At 53.8% G+C, this 17,564-nt stretch overlaps 1 protein-coding gene and 1 long non-coding RNA gene across 3 annotated transcripts in view; one reads left to right on the forward strand and one right to left on the reverse strand.

The window, feature by feature from the left end:
• CAPN2 (calpain 2) overlaps positions 1 to 4,343 on the reverse strand; it is a 40,821-nt gene extending 36,478 nt beyond the window's left edge. The window contains exon 1 of one of the 2 annotated variants that reach the window (XM_059145984.1): positions 3,979 to 4,343. In XM_059145984.1, coding sequence (XP_059001967.1) covers positions 3,979 to 4,215 — 237 coding nt within the window. In that variant the 5' untranslated portion in view covers positions 4,216 to 4,343. The remainder of the gene's footprint in view (positions 1 to 3,978) is intronic. The other variant, XM_059145983.1, reaches the window with a different exon arrangement.
• A 79-nt stretch (positions 4,344 to 4,422) lies between these two features.
• Positions 4,423 to 9,336, forward strand: LOC131814740 (uncharacterized). Its single transcript, XR_009347430.1, has 3 exons — positions 4,423 to 4,827; positions 8,455 to 8,651; positions 8,759 to 9,336. It is a non-coding gene; the product is annotated as an uncharacterized LOC131814740 (long non-coding RNA).
• The last annotated feature ends 8,228 nt before the right edge of the window (positions 9,337 to 17,564 follow it).

Genomic DNA, 17,564 nt, shown 5'->3' on the forward strand with positions numbered 1-17,564 from the left:
CCGCACATCAGCTGTATGGTCTTCATGGGATTCCTTTCCCACCCTGTGCTCTCCTGTTTCATCTCCTACCGTATTTCAAGCCTCACTGCCACCTCCTCCATGAAGCCCTCCTTCACAATCCAGCCCTTGCTCATCTCTGGGACTCTGAGACCCCGAGCACTAGTACTCTGTGGTCTGGTATTTAGCTGTGCACCGTCCAGTGGGTGTGTGCCGGGGATCGGAGCTAGTCTCCTGAATTCGCCCATGGGGCCGGGACATGGGTGGCGTCCATGTGTCAGGGACGCTGCTACAGAGTGGGCCTGTGCCTGGTGCTTCATGTCATGGGGCCCCTCAGGGACTCAGATGGGCAGGCGAAGAAACAGGAAGAAACAGGCCACGGAGATAGAACATGTAAACAATGTGTCTAAGTTACAGAGAGCTCTGGAATTTGCGACCACAGCCATAGAGAGCTCCTACGCTTCCTGCTCCCTGCTCCGGATCTGGGGCAGGGGGTGGCACTCCCTCTAACTGATTAGTAACACAGCTCTTGAGGGTGTTACAACCTCACTGATCAGTAACACAACTCAGGATGATTCCCCCTCAGCTGCATGGAGGCCAGTTTTGAACAATTCTAGCCCCTCCGCCACCCTGTCCATTTCCTGATTCTGAAACGCTCCACCCCAAAGCCACAGAGGAAGCCAGCATAAATCTGGGCTTTTGTCGGCTTCCACGACCTCTGTGTGCAGGCACTCCACCCTACACCCCGTACTGTGCCCCTGGTGTGTCCCTCTGGGTCCAGCACAAGCCCTTCCTGGGTGGGGCCTGGATCCGGCCCAATGTCCCCAGTCCCCTGTCCCAGCACCTCAGTCCACAGGAGAACAGATTCCTTTCACGCCTCGCCATGGTCCCCTCCCTGCTCGGTCGGTCTGCTCGGGGGATGAGAGGACAATGCGAGTGTGTTTCTGCTGAACGGAACCTGCCAGCCCAGCACTTATGCAGCTCATCGAAGGACACACTGGGCTTGATGCCGAGAACCCAAGATTCACACCGCCATTCTTCTGTGCGCCAGGCTCTTCCCCCAGCAGGATTTTTCCACTGTTGCAGAAACTTTCCCACACCTCGGCAGCGTCTCCAAAGAAGGCAAAGCTCAGGGTGGCCCTTGGAGGTGCCACAGGAAAGTGCGGTACTGGATTAAACATGGATGCAACAGTCCTGGGGACGGGGTTGAGGGCTTGGGCTCTGGGTCCAGACGGGGGGGGGGGGGGGTCTGAACCCTGGCTCTGCCATTTTGATGGGTCCTAAGTCCCCGGCAAGGTCCTCCACCTCCTTTGGCTTTGGTTTCCTCATTTGTAGAATGGGAACTATTTGACGAGTGTACCTCCCACAGGGTGTTCTGGCGGGGGTCACCAAGTGTCCTTGGTAAGCCCTCCGCAGAAGTCAGCTATTGTTATTACCAGTGAAGAACAAGGGGATGACAGTCCCCTATCCCAGGGGCTGGAGATTCGGGCTGGAGGGTGAATAAGCGAGTCACCACAGAAGTGTGTACTCTCGGGGCACAGGGGACTTGGCCCCCCCAACTCTCACCTGACTACCCCTCTCCAGTGGCTGCACAGTCAGTGGGAGGTCAGGAAAGCGCTCCCTGGGGAGGGGCAGCGCAAGGCCTGCCTGCTCCCTGCTCTCCCTTCCTTGGGACCCTGTGTCACAAGCTCCTCCTGTCTGCCCGTCTCTCACTCCTTCCTCCCTTGGTGACTCAACACATGACACATCCCACAGCCTCTAAAACCCCACTGCCTGCCCTACCCACCACTCCCCTGCTGCTTTTCAGACACCCTTCTGAAAGAAGCCCAACAATGGTTTTCCCTTTGGGTCCCTGACCGTCTACAGCACCCTGGTGTCTGGCTCCACATCACCTTCCCACCGCAGCTCCTCTGCCAAAGTCACCAATGACTCGCTGGTGTCCAAATCCAGGAGACATTTTGTTTTTCTTGCCTGACCCCCACCATAGCAGAGTTCCAGAAGGCAGGACAGAGGCAGAGGGCAGCTGTGAGCTGTGGGGTCTGCACACCCATGGGCTGGACAGCGTCCCAGCCCCCGCCCAGACACCTGCGTGAGCAAATATTTAACTTCTGCAAGCCTCCAGTTCTCCAACTGCTGAATGGGAACATAACAACCTCCCTGCCTCCCCTGCCCCCAACTTGTGCAGCTCCCAGCCTGTCTCATCCTGAGCAGGGGTCCTGAGATGGCCCCAGACCTCTCTCCCATCTGGAAGCACTACCGGCATGTCTACCTGCTGGGTGACCTGCCTTCCCTCACCAGCCCCTGAAGTCTAAGGAGGCAGAAACTAGATGCACCGTCCCTGGCATGTAGTAGGTGCTCCGTAAATGCTTTAGTGAACAAAAGAACAAGTGAAGGCATGTGCAAATTCACTCTGTAAACTGTGAGTGAGGTGCTATGTTAGTGTCAGATGAATACATACTCTCATTTGTCACTTTCATGACTGGAACTTCAGTCAAGGCTCTCTACAATCCTGCCTTCATTCATTCCCTGACTCCCTGAAGAATCACTGTCTTTCTCTTCACAGGTGTATCCCCAGCATCGAAGACAGTGCCTGGCATGGGAACAGGTGCTTAGGCCGCTGGATGAGGAGGCACAGATTTCTGGGGACACACTGGTGACCAACACACATGGGGTCTCTGCAGTTTAGTGTGAAGGGCAGATAATACATAATTACATCTGTAAACTACAAAAACACCGGAGCAATGTTAGCAGGGCTCTGTGAGGAACAATAAAAGATAAAGAATAATAAATCAATAAAGAGGAAAATACTTAGGCAACACCTCTCCTTCTAGATGAAGAAATGCAAGTAAAGAGGCTAAAAGATGCAGGCAGGGTCACCCAGAAGGTGAGCAAGAAATGAACTCGAGTCCTAGGGACCCCATCTAGGGCATCTTGCGCTTGCTGCCTACAGGCTGGGTTTTGGGTAACAAGAAACCTGGGAGGTCCAGAGAAGTAGACGCAGGGCAGCAACCTTACTCTCAAGTCAGGAATCTAGAGCCTGGGTTCCCAAGGAGCCTTGTTCAGGTTTGGTGGGGGAAGGCCAGGCAGTGTCCCATGGCAGGTGGAGCCAGCACATCCCATGTGCTGGGGTCCCCAGCACAACCACAGGAGAGGACAAGCTGTCCCAAGACCTGCCAGGGAAGGGTGGGGATGGGACAAGGGAGCTTAGAGGGCGCCCCCCCCAACCCGAGGTTCCCCGGGAAAGACTGGGCCTGTGCAATGAGGAGGAGCACTGGCTCCCTGCTGGATTACCCCGTCTATCCCTGTCTGTCTATCGTTAACCATCAGGGTAAATGTTATGCGGAGGTCTCACCAGCTCCCAATTGGAAAAACAAACACGAAACTCTGATTGGATAAATCTAACCACGACTGCATGAGAGAGTCCTTACTCACAAAAAGGAACAGGCTCGGATTTCCCTGCCCGCCCCCCCCCCCCCCCCCCCGACGCAGACACAAGCTGAGTTAGAGCCTGACTTTCCCTGGTCAGAGATACTGCCTCCCACGCTCCTTTGCCCGCAGACTCTCCTTCCACCACCTCCCCGCGGGAGTCCAAGCAAAGTTTGCCCCAGGTTCCCTATGTCACCCGACATCTGGCAGAGTCCAAGGCGGCTCCCGTCGCCTGCTAACTGCACCGCTGGGCAGGGCGCGCCAGACCCGGCCCGGGAAGTGCCGGGGTGGACAAAAGCCAGGCCCGCGCAGCGGACGCGCCCGCATCGAGTAACGGGGAGGGGCGCGCGCGGTGCGCTCCTGGTGCGCTTTCGGCGGCGGGCGCAGGCCCTCCACGACCCCGCTGCCGCGGCCGGCCACCTCCTCCCAGCGGCGAGGCCTAGGCCCCGCACCCTGCGTCCCTCACCCACTCCGGGCGCCGCGCCCCCGCCGTCCCCTGCCGCTCTCCGCCCACCCTGGCCCATTCTCCCCGCCGCCCCGTGCTCCGCGCCCTACCGTGGGCCGCTTCCACTCGATGCCCTGCGTCTTGCTGGAGTAAGGCCCCAGTTCCTTGAAGCCCAGGGAAGAAGGGATGGCCGGGAAGGAGGGGTCCTGGAAGAGCGTCCCGGCCTCCAGGCACTCGTCCCGCAGCGCCTCGTAGTCCTGGTTGAGGTACTTGATGGACTTCTCGTGCGAGCCCAGCCCCTCGGCCGTCTCTCGGTCCTTCACCAGCTTGGCTGCGATGCCGGCCATGGCGCGGGGTCTCGGCAGGGGCGCGGCGAGCAGCGACGGGTATCGGCAGGGGCGCGGCCTGGTCGGTCGCGCTGCGGCTGGACTGCAGTCAGCGGCGCTGCAGGCGGCGCCTCCCCCGGCAGCAGGCGCCCCCGCCCGGCGGGGTGTGGCCTTGGCGTCCGCGGGGTGTGGCCTCGGAGTCCGGGGGCTACGGCCTCGGCGCCGGGAGGAGGTGTGGCTTCCCGGCGGAGGTGTGGCCTCGGCGCCGCGGGGCGGGGTGCCACCTGCGGCGAGGACAGCCACCAACTCCCCGCCCAGAGTACGAAGCGGGTACGCGACTGAATCAGCGGCCCCCACGTGGGCCCCGACTTTGTGCCCAACACCGCTGGCGGCTGTGCTGACGGTCTCATTCAAGGCTCGCAGCAACCGCGGGAGAGGGGTGTCCCCCGCTGGGGTTCCCATCCTACCGAGGCGAACAGCGGGCCTCGGAAAGGAGAGGTTGGGTGACCCAGTGTCGCACCAGCGGTCGCGGACAACTCCGGGAGTCCCAGGCCTCAGGACCGGTTGTAATCGCGCACGCTGCACATCACACACAGGGGGTCGGGGCTTGCGATTGAAAATACATCCTCGCAGGTAAATGCGAATTCCAGGTTAGCACCAGTATTTCCTCAGTGTAAGTATGTCCCAGACAGTGCAGGGGCATACTTATACTAAAAAGGTACTCGTGGGGCGCCTGGCTGGCTCAGTCAGTGAAGCATGCGATCTTGATCTTGGGGTCCTGAGTTCCAGCCCCGTGTGTAGTGATTACCAAAAACAGGTATTGTTTATCTGACGCTTACCTTGAACGGGAGGCCGGTGTCAATACTGGTGGGTTGTTTGGAGAGCCATAAAGGGTGACTGCTCCCCCCCACCCCCCCGTAGGGGGGTACTGGGTTGTGGGGGAGCAAGCTTCTCAGCTCAACCAGGGAGGCATTGGTACACCCAGTTCTGCTGTCCTCCCACTCCCCACATTAAGGAGCAAGCATTTGTGTTTCAGTGGGAAGCTGGGGGCGACTTTGGCCTCCCCACCTTACCCCAGTGGGACACTTGGCCTTGCTGGAAGACATTTTTTATTGTCAGGACTGAGGGTGGGCTGGGCACTGGCTTCTATGGGGTAGAAGCCAGGGATACACTGCTCAACTTCTTACACTTCCCTAGGACAGCTCCCCACGGCAAAGTGATCTGAACCTCTGGTTAGAGCACCTCTTTCCAGCCACCCGATGGTAGTCTTTCAGTGTGCATGAGTTATTTTGACTCTTGAGTTGTAGATAATGGTGGCCACCCAGTGTGTAGAGACGCACATGAATCCTGCCAGTGTAGGGGTCTCCCCACCCTGCGGGGATCTGCTGAGGCCGGTTGCACAGTCATTTCAATTTTCTTCATTTCATATAAACCAGTGCTTCTTGCACTTTCCCTTTGAACCAGATGTAGCATCTGCTTACTAGCCTCAATTAATTAATGAGGTAAATGAAATCTTTAACATGTGTTCATTTTATAGCTAGATGAGAATCAGTCATGATTTAACTTTTTTTAAAAAATTATCTTTTAGGGGCGCCTGGGTGGCTCTGTCAGTGAAGTGTCTGCCTTCGGCTCAGGTCATGATCCCAGGGTTGTGGGATGGAGTCCCAAATCGTGCTCTTTGCTCAGTGGGGAGCCTGCTTCTCCCTCTCCTGCTGCTGCTCCCCCTGCTTGCACTCTCTCTCTCTCTGTAAAATCAATAAATAAAATCTTTTAAAAAAATTATCTTTCAGCTTGAAGAACAGGAAGACTTGAAGAATAGGAAGTCCATCTTGAAGCATAGTTTGAGATTCGAGTATTTAGAATTTGTCCGCAAGACGATAACCTGTCAGGGAACACTTAAAAATCTTTGAAATTAAAAAGGAAGAAAGATATTCTGGGTGTTCTCTGCAATGCTAGTTTTGTTTGTTTGTTTGTTTTGTTTTGTTTTCCTTTTCTTTTCTTTTATTATGACTCTAACCAGCGCCAGACCAGGGAGCAGGTGTAGTCCTGGGGGTTTGCTTTCTTCTTGGCAGGCACCTCCAGGACGCCCTCTGTGGAGTCCTCCTGTGTGAGTTCATCCGGAGCCTACGCAGTGCGATCACACCCGCCTTCGCACGTGGCCTCGCACAGGGCCCGACTGAAGTCTTCCGCGTAGTGGGCCAGCTCCTTGGGGTTCACATCAGGACTGACGTTCATCTTGTGCGAGCGGATCTGTAGGATTCTGGCCCGGACCTCCTCCCTGGACATGGGGAATTCCAGCTTTGGGTCCAGACTGCCTGAGCGGAGTTGTGTGGGTCCAGGATGTCCCCACTGGGGGTGGCTGTAGTCACCTTTAGTAGAGCTTTGGGTGGGAACCCACCCAGCTGGTTCAGAAACCGTAACAGTGTTCCCCTCACCTCCCGGTCGCAGGCTTTCTCATGAAGCAGACTTGTGGGGAGTCCCATGAGCTCCTGTCTGTGCCTTTCCCCGTGTGCAGGCTATTTCACAACCCTGTAAGTTTTAGGAAACTGACAGTAATGCAAATAACTCTTGTCTATGTTACTGCAAATAGGGTTTCCTGGAGGGAAGCTCGACCCCACAGCCTCCCTACAGCTGTTCTGTATCTATGAACAGATCTCAGTTCTGCGGTGCCCAACCCGCTGCTCTTTTAGATTCTTCTTTGAACTTTTTCTTTTTTTTTTTCAACACTTACTGGTTCCCTTCTTCACTGATGAGTGAAGTAAAATCTTGGACCTAGGTTCATCTTCTCTTTGAAAGTCATTATTATACTCTTTCGGGGAATTATCTTTTGGCACACTTTTATGCACCGGCCCAGAGACTAACTTCCTGTGTTTTCCGCGTTGTCATGGAGCCTAGGGTGTGTTTTTGTTCTGTGTTGCTCCAGAGAGGAGACAGGGACCACCTATGGGCTTCATGGGTCCTGGGTTTAATTTAACAAAGAATGCTTGCACGCCAGCCTCGCTGCGCCTCGTGGAAGGGTAGAGCCCTGCGGTGAGCTCCTGAGCTCAGGCCTTCCCCAGCTTGGCCTTGGCCTAGCACCAGAACCCCTGAGAATTCCTTACTGATTCAAGCTCACAATCATGGGTTTTCCTTATCCCGTCGATTCCTCACAAATGTATATCATCTCTTTGACTAAAGTGAATACAAACTGCCTGTCTCGGTCCTTTCTTTGGGTCCCAATTTCATTACCAGGCTTCTGTGAGCATGGAATACAGCTTTGGGTCTTTGTCCTGTTAAGCGGCTCAGTGTCCATTGAATTTTTAGTCCTATTGAGGACCTGGAGGGCAGAGGGGAAGAATTCTCCCTCCCGGCCGGATGGGGTCCTGCTGCTGGGGGCTGGTTTCCTCTGAACGCCCCATGACCTGAGGGCTCCCTGGCCGGTGGTAGGACCCACGCTGGAGGTGTTCTTCCAGCATCTCCGGCTTAAGAGTTACCAACTTGAAAGTCTGCATTGGCCTTGTTCCTGAGGGAACTTTTGCAAGGGGCGGCTGCATTTTGAAGGCACTATTTCTCTGCCCCTCAAAATCTCTTGGAGACAACCTGTGATTTCCCCCTTTTCTACATTTCCCAAAGAGGAGGAAGGAGCTTAGGATTCACAAACTGCATTCTGCCACTGTGAGTATTTATTCAGATTCAAGAACTGAACCCTTGGGGCACCTGGGTGGCTTAGTGGGTTAAGCCTCTGCCTTTGGCTCAGGTCATGATCTCAGGATCCTGGGATTGAGCTCCCCATTGGGCAGGGAAGGGGCGGGGGGGGGGGTTCTCTGCTCAGCAGGGAGTCTGCTTCCCCCTTCTCTCTGCCTGATGCTCTGCCTACTTGTGATCTCTCGCCCTCTCTCTGTCAAATGAATAAAATCTTTAAAACACACACACACACACACACACACACACCAAAACAAAACTGAGCCCTTGGGGCACCCGGCTGGCTCCATCCGTGGTGTGAGACTCCTGATCTCGGGGTCCTGAGTTCGAGTCCCATGTTGGGTGTGGCGATGACTTAAAAAAACAGAGAACTGATCCCTTTGTACCACGTGCTCCGGGAGTAGCGTTGCCATGCACCCCATTTCTATGGAATCACCCTACTTTGGGGTTTGGGTTTGAAGTCACCAATACTGTCCCCTCCACCATTGATTCTTGTCCTTGACCAAGTGCTCAGTTGTTCATTTCTTATTCTCTGTCCTGCTTGCCCAAACTGTATTCAGCTTTGTCTCTCTTTTACAGGTGTCTGACCTCTGCTTGCCTGAAAACCTGAGAAGACACGGAGTGGAACGTGACCCCCCTTTACCAGCGTCTCCTGGGACTTCCGGTCAGATCCACTGCTCATTTATCTTGTTCATTTGGCTTCCCCTGCAAAGATTCTGCTTCTCTCTGTCTGCTCATCCTGTACCCTGTAAGAGACAAGCCCTCTCTGTATGCTGGTGAGATGCATGTTTCTGACATTGGAAACGTCTTGCTATTGCAATAGTCTTTCTCTCCGATTCGAGTCTTACCTAAGTCCGGATGTGCTTTCATCTGAAATCTCCAGGTCCTCTTTGCAAGTACCACCCCTGCCCACCTGTTCTGCTTTTGCAGCCTTGGATGAAATGGGAGACATTGACATTGGCTTCTAGCTCATGGGTTTTCTGAAACTGCCATAACTGAGAACAGAGTGAAGAGACCGTTCTTCTTGGGACCTGTTAACTGGTTTCACTGTCTGATGTCCATGGCGCCCACCGGATTTCTTCTGGGCCTTAAGTATTTTTGGGAAAATGTGTCCACCTGACCAGTGTGATGGAGCTCACACATCTCTGGCCAGTCTCCTGGAGGCCAACTTGGCCCTGAAGGACGTGCCCTGTACCTGCCCACCCACATGTGGCTGACACTGGTCCCAGGTCCACTATGCAACATAGGAAGGGACAGACCAGCCCCACAGGCAACTTCCTGCCGCCCCAGCCACTGCCCACCAGCCTCCCAGGGCCTGGGCACACAGGACTCCACTCACAGAGGACCTTTGCTGTCCCGAAGGACTCGAATTTGTTTTCAAATGCTCGCAGTGATTACCAAGGACATGGAATGGTTTTTAAAACCTGAATAAAGTGTTCTTGATACTTCTGGAGCCTCTCACAGGATGCTGTCCCACTGGCCAGTCTTTTCCGCTGGGTTCACCCAGGCGCCCACAGCCCTGCACTCCAGGCCTCGCCCTGGGGAACCTTCCTGCAGTGAGTCACCCCACCCAGCCCAGAGCTCAGAGGCTGAGTCAGAGCCAGGAGCCCAGCCTGTGTGGGTGGGGCCCAGCCTGTGTGTGTTTGTGTGTGTGTGTGTGTGTGTGTGAGACAGCGTCACAAAGAGAATAAAATGAGACAGTCATAAAGAGAATAAAACATCCCGACCACACAGCTGTGGCCCCGAGGTCCATGCTTGATGCACACTAAATCTTCACAGTCAGTCAAGGAAAACCTTCTTGGTTTCTTGGCTTGTTTTACAGAAGAGGAAACAGAGGCCTTATGGAGCGGCCACGAAGGGGTGCTCTGAGCCCCCAGACGGGAGCCTGTCAGGTCTCCTCTGGCCCAGGAGGGCTGTGCGGCCAGCAGGGGGCCGTTTTCTCCCCAGGGAGGAGGCCCCAGAAAAGTGGATTCCCTTCCCCCTCCCCCTCTCCGGCCCGTGAGGAATCCTGTGTGGTTACCCCTCCCTCTTGGAGCGGCTAAAAGGCTTGTTGCTTCCTTGTGACTGCAGCTGGGGGTTGGAGAGGCCCGCTGGAGCCACCGGGTGTGGGGTAGGGGGGGTCGGGGGGTCGTGTTCCAGTGCGTGTCCAAGGGCCCGAGAGGAGTGGGTCCGAGGGCACTGCTCCTGGTGTCGTAAGACGGGGAGGTGCTGCAGGCTGCAGAGGGGAAGACTGGAAAGAGCACCAAAAAGCCGAAACAGCCTCCTGGGGTGGGGGAGGAGCAGAGCAGACATACTGAGTCAAGGGGGCTGGGGCAGGGAGGGGCAGTCAGCTGCCAGCCCTGCGGTACTGGCCCTGTCTCCAAGTCACTTTGGGCCTCCACACATCCTTGGCCTCTGCTACACTGGGTCTTGGGAGTTTAGACCCGTTTCAGTACTTACTCGCCTCTGTCCGCTGCGGTATCCACCTGGATCAGGTGTATTTTTTACGTGGCTCTTTACCCCCTCCCTCCTTCCAGACACAGGGCTCAGCCCCCCAGGAATCTTGTTATTGCTGGGATCCCCCTTCCCCGGGGCTGAGATCCCAGGGACCCCCTGGGTTTCCCTCGCCACTGTTGCAGCCCCTTAGTCCTCTGTTGTTGGAATAGGTCAAACAGACCGTGACTCAGTGGCAGCACCAGGAACCTGAGGGGGGGATCTGGGGCTCGTGTCTTAACCTTCCTGTGCCTCAGTCTTTCCCTCTGTAAATAGGGCTAATGACATCAGTGTGTCCCCATGTGCCCTGTAATTCTGATGGGTGGAGGCTTATGAATGTAAGGACCTATTTTAGCCAGAACACTTCCATCCAGGCTAAACAATAACCTTGTTGTTTAACCCTTAAACTGCCCCTGCCCCCCTTCCCCCAGGGGACTTACTCAGAAACCAGTCCCAGAAACCAGTCCCAGGTAACAAAGCCCAAATACAAGGGTGGGTCAGGCCAGGTGGAGACATCTGATTAGTGGGGGGGGGGGGGGGAGGGAGGCCCCCCCCCAACATACTGTCTCCCTAGTTACCAAGGAGTATGGGCCCCGCCCTTTGGGAGCCTTTTGGGCACCAATTCTGACCAAGGTGATAGGCTAGTTCAAATATCTTCTAGAATAAATTGTAATTCAATTGGTCACTTATGTATGACCTAACAAGACTGTGCAGCTTTCTCTGTGTGTTACAATTTCATTGGCCGCCTGTGTGTTGCAAGGCCCAACCACATGGCCTTTGCCCTTAAAAGCTAGTCTGTGAAGCAGAGAGAGGTCGCCCTCTCTGTAAGAGGTACGGCCCAGAACGTTTGATTTGATTCTTGATGCTTGGCGCGGAATAAAGCTTTGCTTGACCTTCGCTTTATATCAGTCTCGCTCCTTTAATCACGGACCCATTATTGGGGGACCTAACAATAAACACGGAGTGGGCTGTTGATATAAACCGGGTGAGGCTCTGGGGCTTTCCTTCTGTACCATGAGGCCCTGCAGGCACATTTTGAGGTCTGTATGACAGAATCCCAGCATTGCTGGAAATTTAGAGTCTTCTAGTTCAGTTTTTACCAAACTTTATTCAGCAAATTATAAATTCCACATGATGTTAATGGATGTTCTGTGCTGTGTATATAGGTGTGAGCATGTGGATGTTTAGTCAATAAACTAAAAAGTGTGTTTGGGACACAATTCATAGTATGTTCCCTCTTAATGAATCCTAGTGTGTATTATTATGTCAAAGGCTCTGACAAGTCCTGCAGCGAAGGTTTCTATTTAACCTAGTCTGTCATTTTTGCATCCTCCAGGAAGCAAATGCCAACACAAAGTTAGGAATGCAAGAGATTTATTGGGGGTCCTGCCTGGGGAAGATAAAGGGGAGGGGGTGCAGAGGAGGTGGCAGAAGTTTCAGATCACCATACAAGTCTGATACCAGGGAAGAGAGACAGAAAGCCCATGGGGTAGAAGGATCCCCAGTGCTGCCCTGAGAAGGTCTCAGCCAACTCTGTGGGGTGTCCTCAGCAGAGCTGGCCCATTAGCGGTCTGAACAGGGTAGAAGCAGTGGTCCCAGGGCCTCTGCTGTGTCACCGGCTGGAGCACCTGAGGAGAGCCTGTCCTCATCTTGGGTGTTCTGCAAATATTTATTCATTTTTTTCCATTTTTTAAAATTCTGGTAGAGTTGACATATTATTATGTTAATTTCAAGTGGACAGCATCATAATTCAATGTTTGTATTGCAAAGTGATCTCTGCACCAAATAGTTAACATTCATGGCTATACATAGTCACAGACATTTTTTCCTTGTGCCATCTTTTCAGATCTACTCTCTTACAACTTCTGAATATGCACCACCCTGTGTGTTACACTCTGTGACTCATTTATTCTGTAACTGGAAGCTTATCTCTTCTGACCCCCCTTCACCCACTCTGCTCACCTTCCCCTAACCCCTACCTCTGGCAACCTCCTATCTGGTCTCTGTATCTAGGACTTGTTTTGACTCTACCTGTAAGTGAGATCACACAGTATTTGTCTTTCTCTCACTTCTTTCACTTGGTGTGATGCCTTCCAGTTTCATCCAGGATGTTGCTAGTGACAAGATTTCCTTCTTTTTAATGGCTGAGTAATATTTCACCATGTGTATAGTACCCACGGGTCCATCCTAGCCACTGACTCAGGAAATGAGTGAGTAAGACTCCAGCCACCTGCTCTGTCCCAGGGAATCCTGAGGCATCCGAGGGGGTTGCATAAATCGGAAACATGGCTCTGGGTTGGGTTTACCAACACTGTTGCTGAGAGAACTTGGATGAACTCATGGTGGGAGAAGCCAGTAACTCAAGAGATGAGGGTTTGGAAAAGAAAGGGAGAAATGTATTTCCGGTGCTGGCAGATAGGGGAGGTGGCAGAGTCAAGCCTTGACAACAAACTTCTCAAATACACACATACATACAACAACCAGCCTCTCCTCTCACATGAGCTTTATAAGGGGATCTGGGGATGGGGGTGCCTGCAGGGGAGCAGGGGGAGAGCGTGCGATCATGGGTGGGGGTGAGTGTGCGTTCAGCCCAGGGTCACCAGCAGGTGAGGGGCTGTGCCGGGTGTGGTCTTCTAGGCATTCCGTTGCTATCAGGGCTTTTCTGTTCTGGAATGTTCTGGTCATTGCAAAACATCTTCATGATGCCTTCAGAAAGTTGGATTAAGAAGTAAGCACGAGTTAAAGCAGTCTTGTCTACTTGTGTGGGGTTTTATTTCTAATTTTTTTTTTGTTTTTAAATTTTAAGTAGGCTCCACACCCAGCGTGAACCAACTCTGGGATTGAACTCATGACCCTGAGATCAAGATCAGTCTCAAGCTGAGATCAAGTGTCGGGCCAACTGAGCCACCCAGGTGCCCCTCGTCTTTTCCTGGTTTTAAGTGACAAGGGGTCTTTAGCCGAGCACGAGGGCTGGCTGACAGACACGCCCCACGTCATCAGTTCTCTGCGGATGGACACGTGAGCCGCTCCCTCCCCGAGGCTGTCATAAGTGACACTGTTGCGAACAAGGGTTCTTTTTGAGTGAGGGTCTTCATTTTCCTCCCCAGATAAACCCTCACAACAACCCAATGAGATAGGTCTTGCTATGTTTTCCACGTTTACTGATGAAGAAACTGAGGCACGAGCATTGTGGTGACATGGCTGGGGTCATCTGGCCGGCGGTGAGCAATGGAGCCGCAGCTTGAGAACAAGGCTGCTTTTGGGAAGCTCGGCCCTGGACCTGGGGCCGTGGGGATTGCCGGCCTAGTGGGAAAAGAACACTCTGACTCTTAGACCCCCTGACCCCCCGCCGCAAACCCTTGTGGCCAGCTCCTTGGCGGTTCTCCTCACCACCCTTCACTGGCTCCTCTCGGTCTGAGCCTTGTGTGTGGGGCAGGCTTCTTCTGCCTCAAGACCTGCCTGGCCCAGCACCTCCTCTGCTCCCAGCTCCCATCTCAGGGGCCCTGGGTAAACGCAGCCAGTGCTTGGGACAGAAGATCAGTGATTCCCCGGGCCTCTGGGACAGAGTATCTCCCCGCCCACCTCTGACACTCTAAATACACACACACACACAGAAGACTTCTTGGGAGACCCAGAGATTTATTTTTTAGCATATTAAGGTAGGTTTCCAGGCATGGCTAGCAGTGCCCAGGTCATTCCCCATATGCCGTTCCTTTGTATCCTTCTGTTCCCGGGAAGCCGTGTTCAGCTGCCGACACGCCAGGCTGTCGCTGTCTGTGTGAGTCTTGGGCACTGAGGCTCTTCCTGGGCCCAGAGAGAGGCTCTGACTGGGCAGCTCTCCAGAGAGAATACAAGCCCCTGCCTGGAGCCAAATAAGGGAATACCACCGAAGGGGCGTCTGAGCCGTGAGCTGAGTCTACATGTGAGTCAGCGCTGAGCAACGTGGCCACACAGTGTCTGACTCAGAGCTTCTCCAGCTCGGAAGGCAAGAGTGAGAATGGCAAAGGCAGCAGCTCAGAGGCAGAGGAGGAGGGCTGGACTGTCTCCTTGTCTGAGTGCTGCAGATGGGGGTCCAGCAGCCATGGGGGATGCCCGGGACCAGGTCGGGTTCTAGGCCGTCCACCTGCCGCCCGCTGCTCAGCCAGTGCCTGGCCTCTCCCTTCTGACTGTGACCCGGTTATGCTGGGGACACCCCTGACTCACACTCAGCAGGGAGTGTCCTGGAGGGATTTCTTTCCACCCCAGCAGTCCAGGGACTTATCAAAAATGCAAGTCACGTCAAGACAGGATTGCTTCCTGTTTTGTGATGTGGATTTGAATATAAATCAAACAACACAGCCATGACCGAACAGAGCTGTAACTTAGTTCACAGAACTCTATACTTTTGCCAGGACACAAACATTCACATGTCCCATTCCCTGCTGGCCCATCAGTGCCGGAAATGTACGGACTTTCTTATTCGCCTGCCGATCCTGCTGGCATGGTACTTGGCACATGATGGGTCTGTGGGAAAGGTTATTCATGGAAGGATCACAGGCTCCAAGCTTACCCGAGGCAAAGGCTGCTGGGAACTTGAGCACTGGAATGGAGAGCACAGGTTGGGGAGTGCAGCTGGGGGCCCTGTGTCCTGTTAAAGGGGTCTCCTGATAGAGAGTTTTTTTTTTTTTTAAAGATTTTATTTATTTGTCAAAGAGAGAGCATAAGCAGGGGGAGCAGCAGGCAGAGGGAGAAGCAGCCTGCCCCCTGAGCAAGGAGCCTGATGCAGGACTCTTTCCCAGGACCCTGAGATCATGACCCCAGCTGAAGGCAGATGCTTAACCGACTGAGGCCCCCAGCTGCCCAGGATGGGGAGTTTGAAGGAGCTCTTGTTTAGTAACTACAGAGAGTGTTTCAGAGCTCTGTGTTTAGAGCGGGCAGGGTGGACAAGCTCTCTTTCCAGGAGAACCAGAAGATCCCTCCCTGAGGGTGGGGTGCTCATGGCCTTTACTCCAGAGAAAGGTGAGACAAGGCTGAGCCAGCATTTCCTGCCACCTTCCTCTTTCCTCACCCTGGCAGGTTGGGTCCGTTGTTCAGGCTTCCATGGGTGCTGGGGCAGGGGTGAGGAGTTCAGGAAATTTCTGGGGAGTCTGCTTGGGACACACAGCCCAGCCTCACCCCATGTCCGCCCCAGCGGCATTTCCAAGCTGTCAAAGTACCCGGGAAACCCTCTTGGCCTCTTGAAAATTTGTGAGAGGGGTTGGGGATGGGGTAGGGCTGGTGGTGGTCATGTTAGGGGTTGGCAGTGGTGAGGCCAGGAGGTAGGGAGGGCTTGGTCCTGCAAGGCCTCATAGGGCAGTGAGGGAGTCACCCAAGGGTCCTGGCTGACTGGGCTGTGTCGAGAGGGCCTGGGGCTGGCAGGAATGGCACACTGAGGGTCTCTTTCTGGCAGAGAACTCTTGGCCAGGACTGCCCCACCCCTCCCAGCCCCTCTTCCTTGGGTCCCGCTGGGAAAAAACAGGTTGGCGGAAGACCACAGAAGACCACGGAAGACCCCATGGTTCCTCCAGTTGTCCTACCAGTGGAATGCAGGCCATAGGCCCACCTGGGGCAAAAACACCCCTCTCCAGGCTTTTGTGGAGCCGGATGATTGGTCTGAGTCTTGGGGTCTGGTGGGGGTGGGGTTTCTAAAGACTTCGGAGACTTCCCGAAACCACAAGTGTTCCTGAGCTGAGTATCCACCCCATTCTGCTCTCCTTTGTGAACCAGCAGGGTGCGACCTGCTTCCGGACTTGGAGCCCTGGCGTCCGGAGGCCTCTTCCATGCTGTGTTGGCTCCACCACGCGGCAAAACACTGCGTTGCTATTTCAAAGCAAGAAAAACCTCAGCTTGGCTGCGGAAAAGGAAATCTCTGCCTCAACAGGCCTTTGATGCTTTTCAGCATTAACAACTAGAATTGGCAAAGTGTGTTGAGGGGGCTCTCCGGCGGCCACAGCTCCAGGCTCCAAAGCCCTCCGGTGTTGATACTGACCCATCTCTTTATCTCTTCTCTCATCTATCCATCTATCTACCCATCTACCCACCCATCCATCCATCCACCCATCCATCCATCCATCCATCCATCCACCCACCATCTACCATCTCCCCCCCTCTCTCTCCTATCTGTCCCACCCACACCTAGCACCTGTTTAGTAATTAGTTGATTTGTCCATTCGTCCACCATCAGTGTAATTTGTGGACAAGAATCGCGCTGGGCTTTAGCGGTGAACCAGGCACAGGACAATGCTCACAGAGGATTTAGGTATGTAAACAGTAACCGTGATTACCCATGATAGTCGCTACTCTAGGAAGTGCATTTTAAGGACCCTCACCCAGATTTGGGGAGTCTTGGAAGGCTTCAGTGAGGAAGTCATAACCAAGGGGGTGCCCAGAGCTAGTTCAGCTTGTGGGAGGGTGGGTGGGCTGGCAGGAGGCGGGGAGGAGGCCAGCGAGGAGAGTGGGAGCCAGGACGGGCTGCTTGGTGAGCTATCTGGACAAGGCTGGACTGTGAGAACAAGCCTTCTACCAATACTTTTAACTTGAGTGCGGCAAATGGGTTGTTGGGGCAGGAGGACAGTAAGGAGGCTGGGTGCCTGCCGGCCCTGTGTTGGAGGAATCTCTGTCCTCTCCAGCTAATATGTCCACCCAAGGATTTTCTTTTCTTTTGTTTTTAAATGACTGATTCATTCATTCATTCATTTATTCATTCATTCATAAGTAATCTCTGTACCCCATACGGGCCTTGAACTTACAACCCGAAGATCAACAGTCATGTGCTCTACTGACTGAGCCACCAGGTGTCCCACATTTTCTCATTTTTTGGGGAAATGTACTTTTGCTTGATTTGTTATTCGCCGTTAAGTAGAGTCTGGACTCTTTTTTTTTTTTTTTTTTTTAAGATTTTATTTATTTGGCAGACAGAGATCACAAGTAGGCCGAGAGGCAGGCAGAGAGGGAGAGGGGGAAGTAGGTTCCCTGCTGAGCAGAGAGCCCAATGTGGGGCTTGATCCCAGGACCCCGAGATCATGACCTGAGCTGAAAGCAGAGGCTTTAACCCCCTGAACCACCCAAGGGCCCCGAGTCTGGACTCTTTAAGGTTATATGTCAACATGTAGATTTTTGTCTGCTACTGGTGCAAATAATTTCTTTCAGGTAAAAGAAAAATAAAAGAACAAAGCCTCCAACCAAGCAAATCAGAGACA

This window comes from Mustela lutreola, chromosome 14 (assembly GCF_030435805.1).
Source record: "Mustela lutreola isolate mMusLut2 chromosome 14, mMusLut2.pri, whole genome shotgun sequence".
In the NCBI taxonomy this organism is placed as follows: Eukaryota; Metazoa; Chordata; class Mammalia; order Carnivora; family Mustelidae; genus Mustela; species Mustela lutreola.